The sequence below is a fragment of the Pristis pectinata genome, chromosome 5, assembly GCF_009764475.1.
Source record: "Pristis pectinata isolate sPriPec2 chromosome 5, sPriPec2.1.pri, whole genome shotgun sequence".
In the NCBI taxonomy this organism is placed as follows: domain Eukaryota; kingdom Metazoa; phylum Chordata; class Chondrichthyes; order Rhinopristiformes; family Pristidae; genus Pristis; species Pristis pectinata.
Genome location: NC_067409.1, coordinates 8,473,578 through 8,485,926, shown reverse-complemented (window position 1 = coordinate 8,485,926; position 12,349 = coordinate 8,473,578). Strand labels below are relative to the sequence as shown.

The 12,349-nt window shown below is 48.0% G+C and overlaps 1 protein-coding gene across 9 annotated transcripts in view; it reads right to left on the bottom strand.

The window, feature by feature from the left end:
* Positions 1-10,969: 10,969 nt before the first annotated feature.
* Positions 10,970-12,349, bottom strand: part of nktr (natural killer cell triggering receptor) — a 174,830-nt gene continuing 173,450 nt past the window's right edge. For 7 of the 9 annotated variants that reach the window (XM_052015714.1, XM_052015718.1, XM_052015719.1 and 4 more), the window contains one exon: positions 11,273-11,489. In XM_052015714.1, the coding sequence (XP_051871674.1) occupies positions 11,402-11,489 (88 nt within the window). In that variant the 3' untranslated portion in view covers positions 11,273-11,401. Of the gene's footprint in view, positions 11,490-12,349 lie in introns of all 9 variants that reach the window. The other 2 variants (XM_052015720.1, XM_052015716.1) reach the window with 2 other exon arrangements.

Below are 12,349 nucleotides of genomic sequence, written 5' to 3'. Positions count from 1 at the left end.
TCCCATCCCAGGCCCTGATGCAACCAGACCACCTGACAGTATGTTCCACTCCCTAACAAACTGCCGCATAAACAAACCTCTTTAATCTTGTCACATCCGATTCTTCTGCCAATGGCCTTCATTCTCTATCCCCTGGACCCTTCTGACAAGGGGAAGAATTTCTCCATATCTACTCTATCTAGACCTCTCATGAACCTAACTACCTCTGTCAGGTCCCCTCTCAACCTCCTTCCCATAGGAACAAGGGTTGAAATGTCATGGTTTTCATTTTGGGTTCAATTTGGGGGGCATTTTTCATTTAATAACATTTCAGGGTGGATGCTTCATTTTTTGTTCATGATAAATACTCCAGGCTAACAGATCAACCCACTTTTAAATTGGTAAATTGGTTTATCACTACGTTCCTGATGGTGCCTTGTTGGTGATGGGCTGTTAGGGAATGAGTTATTTCCTCCAGGATACCCAGCCTCTGACCTGATCTTGTGGCCACGGTATCTTTGTGGCTGGTCCAGCTGACTTTCTGGTTAATAAGATCGTAAGACATAAGACATAGGAGAAGAATTAGGCCATTCTGCCCATCGAGACCGCTCCGCCATTCAATCATGGGTGATTTTTTTACAACCCCATTCTCCCACCTTCTCTCTGTAACCCTCAACCCCTCCTTACCAATCAAGAACCCATCAATCTCTGCCTTAAATACACCCAATGACTTGGCCTCCACCGCCCTCCGTGGCAACGCATTCCAACGAGAAATTCCTCGTGACCTCAATTGTGAAGGGATGCCCTTTTACTCTGAGGCCGTGCCCTCGGATCCTGGACACTCCGAATGGAAACCCCCCGGGATGTTGATGGTGGGGAATCTGTGGATGCCAGTGCCGTTGAAAGACAAGACGGATGCCTCCACTGGGACTTGTGTGACGTGGATGCTACCTGCCAGTTATCAGGCCGTGCCTGAATGTTGTGCAGGCACGGACTGCCTCATCTTCTGCAGAGTAGCATACAGTGCAGAACCTTATACAGTCTTAGTGAACACTCCCACCTGACCTCGTGATGGAAGGAAGGTCACTGATGAGGCAGCTGAAGACGGTTGGGTCGAGGACACTGACCTAAGGAACTCCTGCCGAGAAGTCCTGGGGCTGGGATGATTGACTCCCAACAACCACAACCATTTTCCTTTGGGTGAGGTATGATCCAACCACCAGAGTGTTTTCCCCTGAACGCCCAATGTTACCACAACTCTTTGATACTGATGGTGCAGGATGTACGCAGGCATCACCACCCACCATCCTCAGGCACGGTACTGTACTGGTTAGTGTAACTCTTTACAGCGCCGGCAACCCGGGTTCAAATCCGGCCGCTGTCTGTAAGGAGTTTGTACGTTCTCCCCATGTCTGCGTGGGTTTCCTCCGGGTGCTCCGGTTTCCTCCCACATTCCAAAGACGTACGGGTTAGGAAGTTGTGAGCATGCTATGTTGGCGCTGGAAGCGTGGTGACACTTGCGGGCTGCCCCCCAGAACACTACGCAAAAGATGCATTTCACTGTGTGTTTCAATGTACATGTGACTAATAAAGATATCTTGTCTTATACTCTGGGTGGGGGGCTTCAATGTCCATCACCAACATGGTTCAGTTTGTTGTGACGTGATTGGATTTGTCCTGTATTTTTGGACCGTCTGTACCCTGGGCAATTGTCGGGAAGATGACAGTGTTGTAATAGCTCTGCAGTGCAAGTACGAGTGGTAAACTGGTAAATTGGTTTATTATTGTCACATGTACCGAGGTACAGTGAAAAACTTTGTTTTGCATGCCACCCGTACAGATCATTTCATTACAACAGGGCATTGAGGTAGTACAAGGGAAAACAGTAACAGAATGCAGAATAAAGTGTTACAGTTACAGAGAAAGTGCAGTGCAGGCAGACAATAAGGTGCAAGGTCACAATGATGTCAGTGACTGCGATGTCGGTGCAGTAACTGAGAGGTGTGACTCAGGGAGGGTGACCATGCCAGTCTTGGCTGGTCCTCGCAATCCAGCACATGTTCCCATATGACATACAAGAAGGCCATTTGGTCCATTGAGCCTATGCCAGCTCACAGGGCAATCCCATTCTTCCCACATTGCCATCAATTCAGCTTCTCCCTGCTTCATCTCAGGTTCTCTCGTGTTTTAAGAAGACCACTATCATCTCGGTACCAAAGAAAAGCAAGGTAACATGCCTCAATAACTACCGACCAGTGGCTCTGACACCCACCATCATGAAGTGCTTTGAGAGGTTGGTCATGGCACGCATCAACTCCAGCCTACCAGACAACCTCAACCCACTGCAATTCGCCTATCACTGAAACGGGTCTACAGCGGATGCCATCTCCCTGGCCCTTCACTCAGCTCTGGAGCATCTGGCCAGTAAAGACACCTACGTTAGACTATTGTTTATTGACTACAGCTCTGCCTTCAATACAATAATACCAAGCAAGCTTGTCACCAAACTCCGAGACCTAGGACTCAACACTTCCCTCTGTAACTGGGTCCTTGACTTTCTAACAGACAGACCACAATCAGTGAGGATCGGCAGTAATACCTCCGGCATGATTATTCTCAACACTGGTGCCCCACAAGGCTGCGTCCTCAGCCCTCTACTCTACTCCCTATACACTTACGACTACGTGGCCAGATTCTGCTCTAACTCCGTCTACAAGTTTGCAGATGATACCACCGTTGTAGGCCGTATCTCAAACAGCGATGAGTCAGAGTACAGGAAGGAGATAGAGAGCTTAGTGACATGGTGTCATGACAACAACCTTTCCCTCAATGTCAACAAAACTAAAGAGCTGGTCATTGACTGCAGGAAAGGGGGCGGTGTACATGCACCTGTCTACATCAATGGTGTTGAGGTCAAGAGGGTTGAGAGCTTCAAGTTCCTGGGAGAGAACATCACCAACAGCCCGTCCTGGTCAAATCACATAGATGCCATGGCCAAGAAAGCTCACCAGCACCTCTACTTCCTCAGGAGGCTAAAGAAATTTGGTTTTTTCCCCTTTGACTCTCACCGACTTTTACCGATGCATCACAGAAAGCATCCTATCAGGATGTATCACGGCTTGGTACGGCAACTGCTCTGCCCAGGACCGCAAGAAGCTGCAGAGAGTTGTGGACCCAGCCCATTGCGTCATGGACACAAGCCTCCCCTCCTTGGACTCTGTCTTTACCTCTCGTTGTCTTGGTGTAGCAGCCAGCATAATCAAAGACCCTACCCACCCGGGTCATTCTCTCTTCTCTCCTCTTCCATCGGGTAGAAGATACAGGAGCCTGAGGGCTTAAGGACAGCTTCTACCCCACTGTGATAAAACTATTGAACAGTTCCCTTATACAATGAGATGGACTATGACCTCACGATCTACCTTGTTGTGACCTTGCACCTTATTGCACTGCACTTTCTCCGTAGCTGTGACACTTTACTCTGTACTGTTATTGTTTTTACCTGTACTACATCAATGCACTCTGTACTAACTCAATGTAAGTGCACTGTGTAATGAATTGATCTGTACGATCAGCTTGTAAGACAGGTTTTTCACTGTACCTCGGTACGTGACAATAATAAACCAATACCAAAAATACCAAATACCCTCACCCACACACCAGGGGCAATTTACAGCGGCCAATTAACCCACTGACCCGCCCATCTTTGGGATGTGGGAGGAGACTGGAGCACCCGAAGTCACAGGGAAAATGTGCAAGCTCCACGTGGGCAGCACCTGAAGTCGGGATTGAACCCAGGTCACTGGGGCTGTGAGGCAGCGGCCTTACCGGCTGCGCCACCGTGCCGCCCGTTGTCGGTGACGTGGACTCTGCGGGACTGATTGAGCTGGTTGTGCTCATGCTGTGTTCGAATGCGCTGCCTGGGTCAGTGCTGGTGAATCGATCCTGAGAGAACTGGGTGACATGTGGGGTCATTTGAGGGTCACTTCAGTGCTGTCAGGCTGGAGTTTGCAGACACCAACAGTAGAGTCTGCATTTAATGCTCACCTCCCCCCTCCCCACCCCCCCACCACCACCGTAGTGGTGAGCTTCCTTCTTGAGTCACTGGAATTGGAATTGGTTTATTATTGTCACATGTACCGAGGTACAGTGAAAAACTTGTCTTGCATACCGTTCATACAGATCATTTCATTACACGGTGCATTGAGGTAGTACAAGGGAAAACAATAACAGAATGCAGAATAAAGCGTTACAGTTACAGAGAAAGTGCAGTGCAGGCAGGCAATAAGGTGGAAGACCATAACAAGGTAGATTTTGAGGTCAAGAGCCCATCTTATCGTACTAGGGAACCATTCAATAGACTTTCAGGCTTTTGTATCTTCTGCCCGATGGGAGGGGGGAGAAGAGAGAATGTCCAGGGTGGGTGGGGTCTTTGATTATGTTGGCTGCTTTACCGAGGCAGCAAGAAGTGTAGACAGAGTCCGTGGAGGGGAGGCTGGTTTCCATGATGTGCTGAGCTGTGTCCACAACTCTCTGCAGTTTATGAGTGAAGGTTGCAGTGATCTGCTATGACTGAAAGTGGCCACGCAAGTAGATAGGGTGGTAAAGAAGGCACATGGCATGCTTGCCTTCATTGGTCGGGGCATTGAGTAGAAAGTCATGTTGCAGCTGTATAAAACTTTGGTTAGGTGTGCAATTCTGGTCACCCCATTACAGGAAGGACGTGGAGCATTTGGAGAGGGTGCCAAAGAGGTTCACCAGGATGCTGCCTGGATTAGAGGGTATGAGCTACAAGGAGAGGTTGGACAAACTTGGGTTGTTTTCTCTGGAGCGGCAGAGGCTGAGGGGAGACCTGATAAGAAGTTCATAAGATTATGAGAGACATAGATAGGGTAGACTGTCAGAATCTTTTTCCCAGGGTAGGAATGTCAAATATTAGAGAGCATAGGTTTGTTTAAAGGAGATTAAAGGAGAAAGTTTAAAGGAGATTTACAGGGCAAGTTTTTTTATACACATTATTTGGTGGGTGCCTAGAACAGACTGCCAGGGGTGGTGGTGGAAGCAGATACGATAGTGGTGTTAGACAGACACATAAATACGCAGGGAATGGAGGGATATGGATCATGTGCAGGCAGAAGGCATTAGTTTAATTTGGCATCATGTTCAGCACAGACATTGTGGGCTGAAGGGCCTGTTCCTGTGCTGTACTGTTCTACGTTCTGTGTTCTATGACTGAGTACCTTTCTGCCCTGTTCCAGAGAGAACTTGTGGGTCACACAGAGGGTGAGCTAATGATGTCAGACCTTCTGCCCATGGGACATCAATGAAGCAGATGGTTTTGGACAGCAAGCCCTTTAGTTTTAGACCCAAGAACAGTTTTTTAACTGAAGGTTATTTGATTGAATGTGTGTTTCCAATCCACTGGGAATTTTAACTTGTTTCTGAACTTTCAGACTTGGCCTCTGGATTACTTCTCCAGTAACACTACTGTTGTTCTGCCGGAGGTTTGGAGAGGGATCTTCAGGGGTTTGGATGCGGGCCACTGTTACCACAGCTACCAGCAAATGGGGTGAAGGAAGTTAAAGCTATGTAGGGTGGCAGGTTAATTGGCCGCTGTAAATTGCCCCTGATGTAGGTGGGTGGCAGAATGTGGAGAGAATAAGGAAAATTAGTGGAGAATCAGATTGCTCTGCAGAGATGTAAAGGGTGGACGGCCTTTAACGTATGGAAATATGATTTAAACGGAGAGATCTTGGAGGATGGAAGTGTTGGACATGGATCTGTATGTAGCCCAGGAGACGTGCAGCACAGAGAGGGAAGAGCAGCTACTCTGGTTGGTAAAGCCATTTGAAGCTGGGGTGGGCCCAGGGGTGGGCATTCAAATTCCAGTAAAGTGACTGGTAAAATCGAGATCAAAGATCTGCCAGCGACCACACAATCCAACTTAGGGGATATGATTAGTAAGTTCGCAGATGACACAATCCAACTGGCTCATCAAGGTCCGCAGGGGAGCAGAACCAAGTGCAGTAGAGCTCCCTCTGAGGTTTCCCCTCGCTTTCCCACTGACAGGAATACTCGATGCCACAACTGGTCGGTTGCTGGACCCCCACGATTAAATTCAGCCTCGGAGTGCCCTCTGTTGGTCGTTATGGGAAAATATTTGGGAATCCTCAATATTAGACTCCCAGCACTGTTTGCATGAGATGTTGCAGGCCATCCCTGGACAACGAACGGGTTCTGTTTTTACAGACAGCCTTACCTCGGCAAGTTGGAAAAATCACTCGATACGGTAACCATACCTCCACGGTATTGTAATGAATGGCGTCAGAAGTACATGAGACTGGTAAGAAGGAACAATTACTTAAAGTGGAGAGACAGAGGAAACTGAATCTGCCTTTCGTAGGAATGAACATACATGTACATTAGATTTTTGAATTTAATAATATTTTGGGAGCTCATTCACATGTAGGGGTGTTCATAAGTCGGGCTGTTTGTAACGTGGTGATGTCTACAGATATAGTCCTGACCCAGAGAACATCATTTTCTGTGACTGGAACTGCAGGGGTATGGTTAGGTGTTGCAGGCAAGAGGGAGTTTGAATCTGTGCCTGACGGCAGTTCCAAACGTCTCGTTACATGAAACATCCGTCAGAGGGACTTCTGGCAGAGAACTCCTGAAGCCAGCACATCAGGAGCTTTCCCGTAAAACAGAGACACATTAATCAATCAGCCAAGCTGACATTGCAACCAACTGTCCCAGGGAATCCACTTGTCAGCTGGGAATGGGATTCACTCTGAGAACGAAAAGGAGACCGCAGGATATTGTCAATGGAAATACAGGCCACGTGATCCGAATCAGGATAGACCCGATGGTTTGAATGCATCAACATTTTTCCAAAGACTGAGCTGCCAGAGTTGGTGGCGGAGGCAGGAACAAGAACAAGAGGCACCTGGACAGATACTTGAATGAGCAGGGCGTAGAGGGAGATGGAATTAATGCAGGCAGGCGGGATTAGTATAGATTGGCACAATGGTTGGCATAGATGCAGGAGGACAAAGGACCTGTTTCTATGCTGTACAGCTCTATGACTCTAAAACTCAGTGAGAGGTAAGATTGGCTTTAAGGAATGCCTTGAAGGAAGGTTCCAAGTGAGGAGATTGCAGACCCAAGGGTCCAGCAAGCTGAAGGTACAGGGACAGATGGTGGAGCGATGGAAACTGGGTGGAGCTGAAGTGCAGCTGTTGTGGAGGGACACAGGGCCGGAGCAGCGCACAGAGACACAAGTGACAATGGAAGGCTGTAGTAACAGGCAGTTCAAACCTGAGGCTTTACACAAGGTGACAGGAGAATGGGACTTCCTGCGCCTGGGAGATGGGTGGCAGGTTTTTGGTTGAACTCCTGTTTATGGGGAGCAGGGGTGGGGGAGGGGGTGTGCGTGGGCAGCCAGGAGAGCATTGGATTAGTCAAGGCTGGAGGTGACAAGTCTTGGACAGGAGTTTCAGTGGCAGAGGTGGTGAGGAAGGGTCAGTCATGCACTGTTGAGATGTATGCAGGCAGCCTTGGTGACGGAGCTGATATACAGTCAGGACGGCATCATGGGATGAAAAACGACACCAGGTTTCGCTGCAGACTCGGACAGAGCCAGGCAGAAGGATGGAGTTGGTGTGTTCGGGAGCAGAGTTTGAGGGGCTTGAAGATGGTAGGGTTATTGGGAGAATACTTTGGCCACCCAACACTGGATGAGCAGTACCATGAATCAGTGATCTTGAGAAAGGGTGAAGGCTAATGTGTTCTGGGATGGTATCATAGACAGGCAGCATAACTGAAGGGGCCGAGGACGGACTGTGGGAACGCCAGTAGTGAGGGCTGTAGTAAGAAGTGTTGCTGGTTCTCTGGTTACGACTGCATGGATAAGGCCAGAATAAGCTGAGAGCTGAGTCACAGAGGCAAACAGCACAGAAATTCTCTCTCAGATCTCCTCTAAACCTTACTCCATACCTTAAACCCATGCCTTTTGGTCTTAGAAACCTCTGCTTCTTTCTATCCACCCCATCTATGCTCCTCATAATTTTGGATACATCCATTAGGTTTCCCCTGAATGCAGAGCTGGGCTGAGAAGCGGCAGATGGAGTTCAACCAGATAAGTGTGAAGTGATACACTTCGGGAGATCGAATTTGAAGGCAGAATACAAGGTTAATGGCAGGACTCTTAGCAGTGTGGAGGAACAGAGGGATCTTGGGGTCCATGTCCATAGATCCCTCAAGGTTGCCGTACAGGTCGATAGGGTTGTTAAGAGGGTGTATGGAGTGTTGGCCTTCATTAGTCGGGTATTGAGTTCAAGAGCCGCGAGGTGATGTTGTAGCTCTATAGAACTCTGGTCAGTTCTGGTCGCCTCATTATAGGAAGGATGTGGAAGCTTTAGAGAGGGTGCAGAGGAGATTTAGCAGGATGTTGCCTGGATTGGAGAGCACGTCTTATGAGGATAGGTTGAGCGAGATAGGGCTTTTCTCTTTGGAGAGGAGGAGGATAAGAGGTGATTTGATAGAGGTGTACAAGATGATAAGAGGCATAGATTGAGTGGAGTCAGAGCCTTTTTCCCAGGGCAACAATGGCTAACATGAGGGGACATAATTTTAAGGTGACTGGAGGAAGGTATAAGGGGGATGTCAGGGGTAAGTTTTTTTTTTACAGAGAGTGGTGGGTGCGTGGAACACACTGCCGGCAGAGGTTGTGGGGGCAGATACATTAGGGACATTTAAGAGACTTAGATACACACATGAATGATAGAAAAATAGGGGGCTATGTGGGAGGGAAGGGTTAGATGGATCTTAGAGCAGGATAAAATGTTGGCACAACATTGTGGGCCAAAGGGCCTGTGCTGTGCTGTAGTACTCTATGTTCTCTCCTCATAACTGAAATGTTCCACCCCAGGCAACATCCTGAAACTCCTGTGGAGATGGAGACAGCTGCTGGAGGGAGATAAGCAGGGACACAAAGGCTATCAGTGCTGGAAATGTGATGAGGAAGGAAGGTGATAATGGGAACCACTGGGGGAGAGGTGAAGGGCGGATGCATCCAGAACCAGATGAGGGAGAAGAGGGAAAAAAGAGCTGACAGGTGAAATGTTTGGGTAGTGCATTGATGGAAGCAGGAGGGGATGTAAATGGGTGATTGGAGGGGGTGGGCGGTTTAGAGGAAGGGGATGGGAAAGGGGACAAAAATGGGAGGACCAGAGATGGATCAGAATGAGAGGTGGGCTGGAACCACACCAGAGGTAAGGGCTACTTGAAACTGGAAAATTCATCGTTCATACCATTGGGTTGTAGACTACACAGGTGGGAATACAAGGTGCTGCTCCTCCAGTTTGCGTTGGGTCTCACCCTGGCGGTGGAGAAGGCTGAGGACAGACAGGTCGCTGTGGGAATGGGAATTGAAATGACGTACACTGGGAGCCTTCCTGGTCGTAGGTGTCTCCACCCTTGCCTCCCCTGGCTCCATCTGCCTCGTTTTTTTGTTTGCCTCCACTTATCATCCACCTGCCTCTCTCTCCCAACTCCACCCCTCTCCCTCCTCTGCCTGGTTCTATCTGCCTGCCATCACTCACCACACCCCACCCACCAATCCCCTGACTCTTGCCCCCCTCCACCCCTTCAATACTGACCATCTCCCCTCTCAGTCCTCACACACAGTTTCGACCTGAAACTTCGACAATTCCTTTGCCCCTCCACAAACCCGCCGCGTTCCTCCAGCAGATTGTTTGTTGCTGAATATAATCAAGCCCAGTTAACATGGTTTGGTGAAAGGTAAATCATCCACCTTTGACAAATTTGCACAAATTCACTGAGAATGTGACAGGGAGAGTAGGTAGAGGGAAACCTGTAGATGTGGTATATTTAGATTTCCAAAAAGCATTTGACAAAGAGCCACACAAGAGGCTGGTGCATAGATTCAGAGCCAAAGGTATTGGAGGAAGTGTTAACACAGATTGAAAACTGGCTACCACATAGAGTTGGAATAAATAGGTGGATGTAACCAGTGGAGTACCCAAAGGATTGGTTCTTGGCCCTCAATTGTTTACCATTTACATTAATGACATGGAAGACAAGGTTTGCCAGTGATATGAAAATAGGTGGCAGGACATGTTGTCATCAGGGCACTGTGATTCTGCAATGGGACACAGATAGATTGGGGGAAAACCTTGCAAATGGACCTTAATGTGGCGAAGTGTGAGGTCTTGCACTTTGGTAAGTCAGATTATTACTGAAATGGAGAGAGATTGAAAGTGAGTGAGATTCCGGGGGATCTAGGTGTTCTAGTGCATGAATCTCAAAAAGTGAAAAGGCAGGTCCATGGCAAGTCGGTTTTCATTGTGAGTTGGGAGGTTTCGTTACAGCTGTACAGGGTGTTGAAGAAGACTCACTTGGAATGCTGTGAGGGTTGTCCCATCAAGACAGGCTGGACAGTTTGGGTCTGTATTCCCTGGATTTGGAAGAATGAGGGTTGACCTCATTCAAACAAGTACCATCTTGAGGAGGCTTGATGGGGTAGATGTTGAGATGTTTCCACTGGTGGTGGAAGAATAATGAATAAAGGGACATAACTGCAAAATAAGGGGCTGGTCATGTAAAACTGAGTAGAAACTACTACTTTCAGTGGGCAGTGAATCTCCTGAATTCTCTGCTCCCGAGGGTGGGGGAAGGCCGGATCATTAGAGATATTTAAGGTGGAGGTGGACAAGTATTTGAAAGAACGACAAACTAAAGGTTACGGGGATCTGGTGCAGAAGAGGAGTTGAGACCAGCACAGATGATTACATTGAAAGGCAGGGCAGGCTTGAGGGGGCTAAGTTGCCCTACTCCTGCTCCTAGTTTTCTGGTGACCTTCTCACCTATGTTGCAAATGATTCTGTAATTCATCAGCTTATAATAACAATTCCATACAAATATGTTTAACTCATTCAAAATATACCTTTTAATTTTTTTTTTTCTGAAATCTACCCTTTTAATAAACAGGGTTGGAGACAAAAATGGAGAGAGACCAGGTAGAATTATGAAAATTTACTATTTTTTTCCCTTTAAACTGTGACGGAATAATGCAGTAAGTACAGTACATAAATGTAAATGTTATTGCTTACATACAAAACTGCAGGTACAAATTACATTTCCTCTCAGTGAGAGTTGCAAAGAGTTTAATTCATTACTTTCTGCAAAAAAAACAAAGACCAAAACAGCCCCTTCTTTCCTCCCAACTCACTGCAGCATTACCATCAAGTTCTGCCTTCACTGCAGTTTTTTCCCCGAGGTTTAAAGAAAAGGCTCCAATGAATCGGTCGCCAATAAATAGTTCCGGGTCTGTGCGGGGAAAAGGAGGGAAGTGTTCCACGAGGGACGAGGAGTTGGAGGTCTGTCCATCAGCTGTACCTGCTTACTCTCGCTGTGGCTCCGATGGCGGGAGTATAACTCCGGTCGCTCTGCTGTACGAGCGGTATGACCTGTAGCTCCTGTCCCGGCTTCTGCCCGAATCCAAGTGTTCAGGTGGGGGAAGAGAAAGGACATAGTTAACCCCACTCCAAACAAACTCCCAGCATGATGGAGGAAGCAAGAATCTTTTCATGAGGAGGGTTCTGGCAGATGGACTGTGTTATCAAGCGAAGCCCCTGGGATGAATGATAAGCAAGATCTATTGCCTGAACTTGGTCTTATCCAACCCTTTCCAACGGGTGCCTTGTTCACTTCATTCACAGGGCTCAAGTAAGAATACATGACAGGATGCTCAAGGCACTTCAGCTCATCAACGCTGAGCCAGAGTCTGAGCTGCAAACACTTGCTGCACCTCAGGGAGGAGGAGAATTATCTGGACACTGTATTTCAAAAGGCAGGACACACGTCTTAGATTAACTACTCTAACTTGGCGAATGGTCCAGGGATATTATGGTGCGACTGCAGAAGAGGGCAGGTTGAGGGATCCAGAGGAGCCGCAGCCCCTGCCCTTTTCCAACAGATACAAGTTTTCTTGCTGCTCGTCTGGACGAGGATAGGGACTGCAGGGAGGATGTGGAATCTGTCCACGGCACAGGGAAGACATTCAAGTCAGAGGAGAAAAGGGAAATGTAATAGTCATGGGGGATAGCACAGTGAGGGGAATAGACACTGTTCTCTGTAGCAAAGACAGAGAGTCCCGAAGGCTATGTTGCCTGCTTGCTTTAGTTAAGGACCTCTCTTCTGGACTGGAGAAGAACTTGGAATGGGAAGGGGAGGATCCAATGGTCGTGGTCCATGTAGGCATTAACGAGGCTAAAATGAGGAAGGAAATTCTGCTGAGGGATTAAGAGGAGCTCTGGGCAAAATTGAAAAGAACCACAAGGGTGATAAT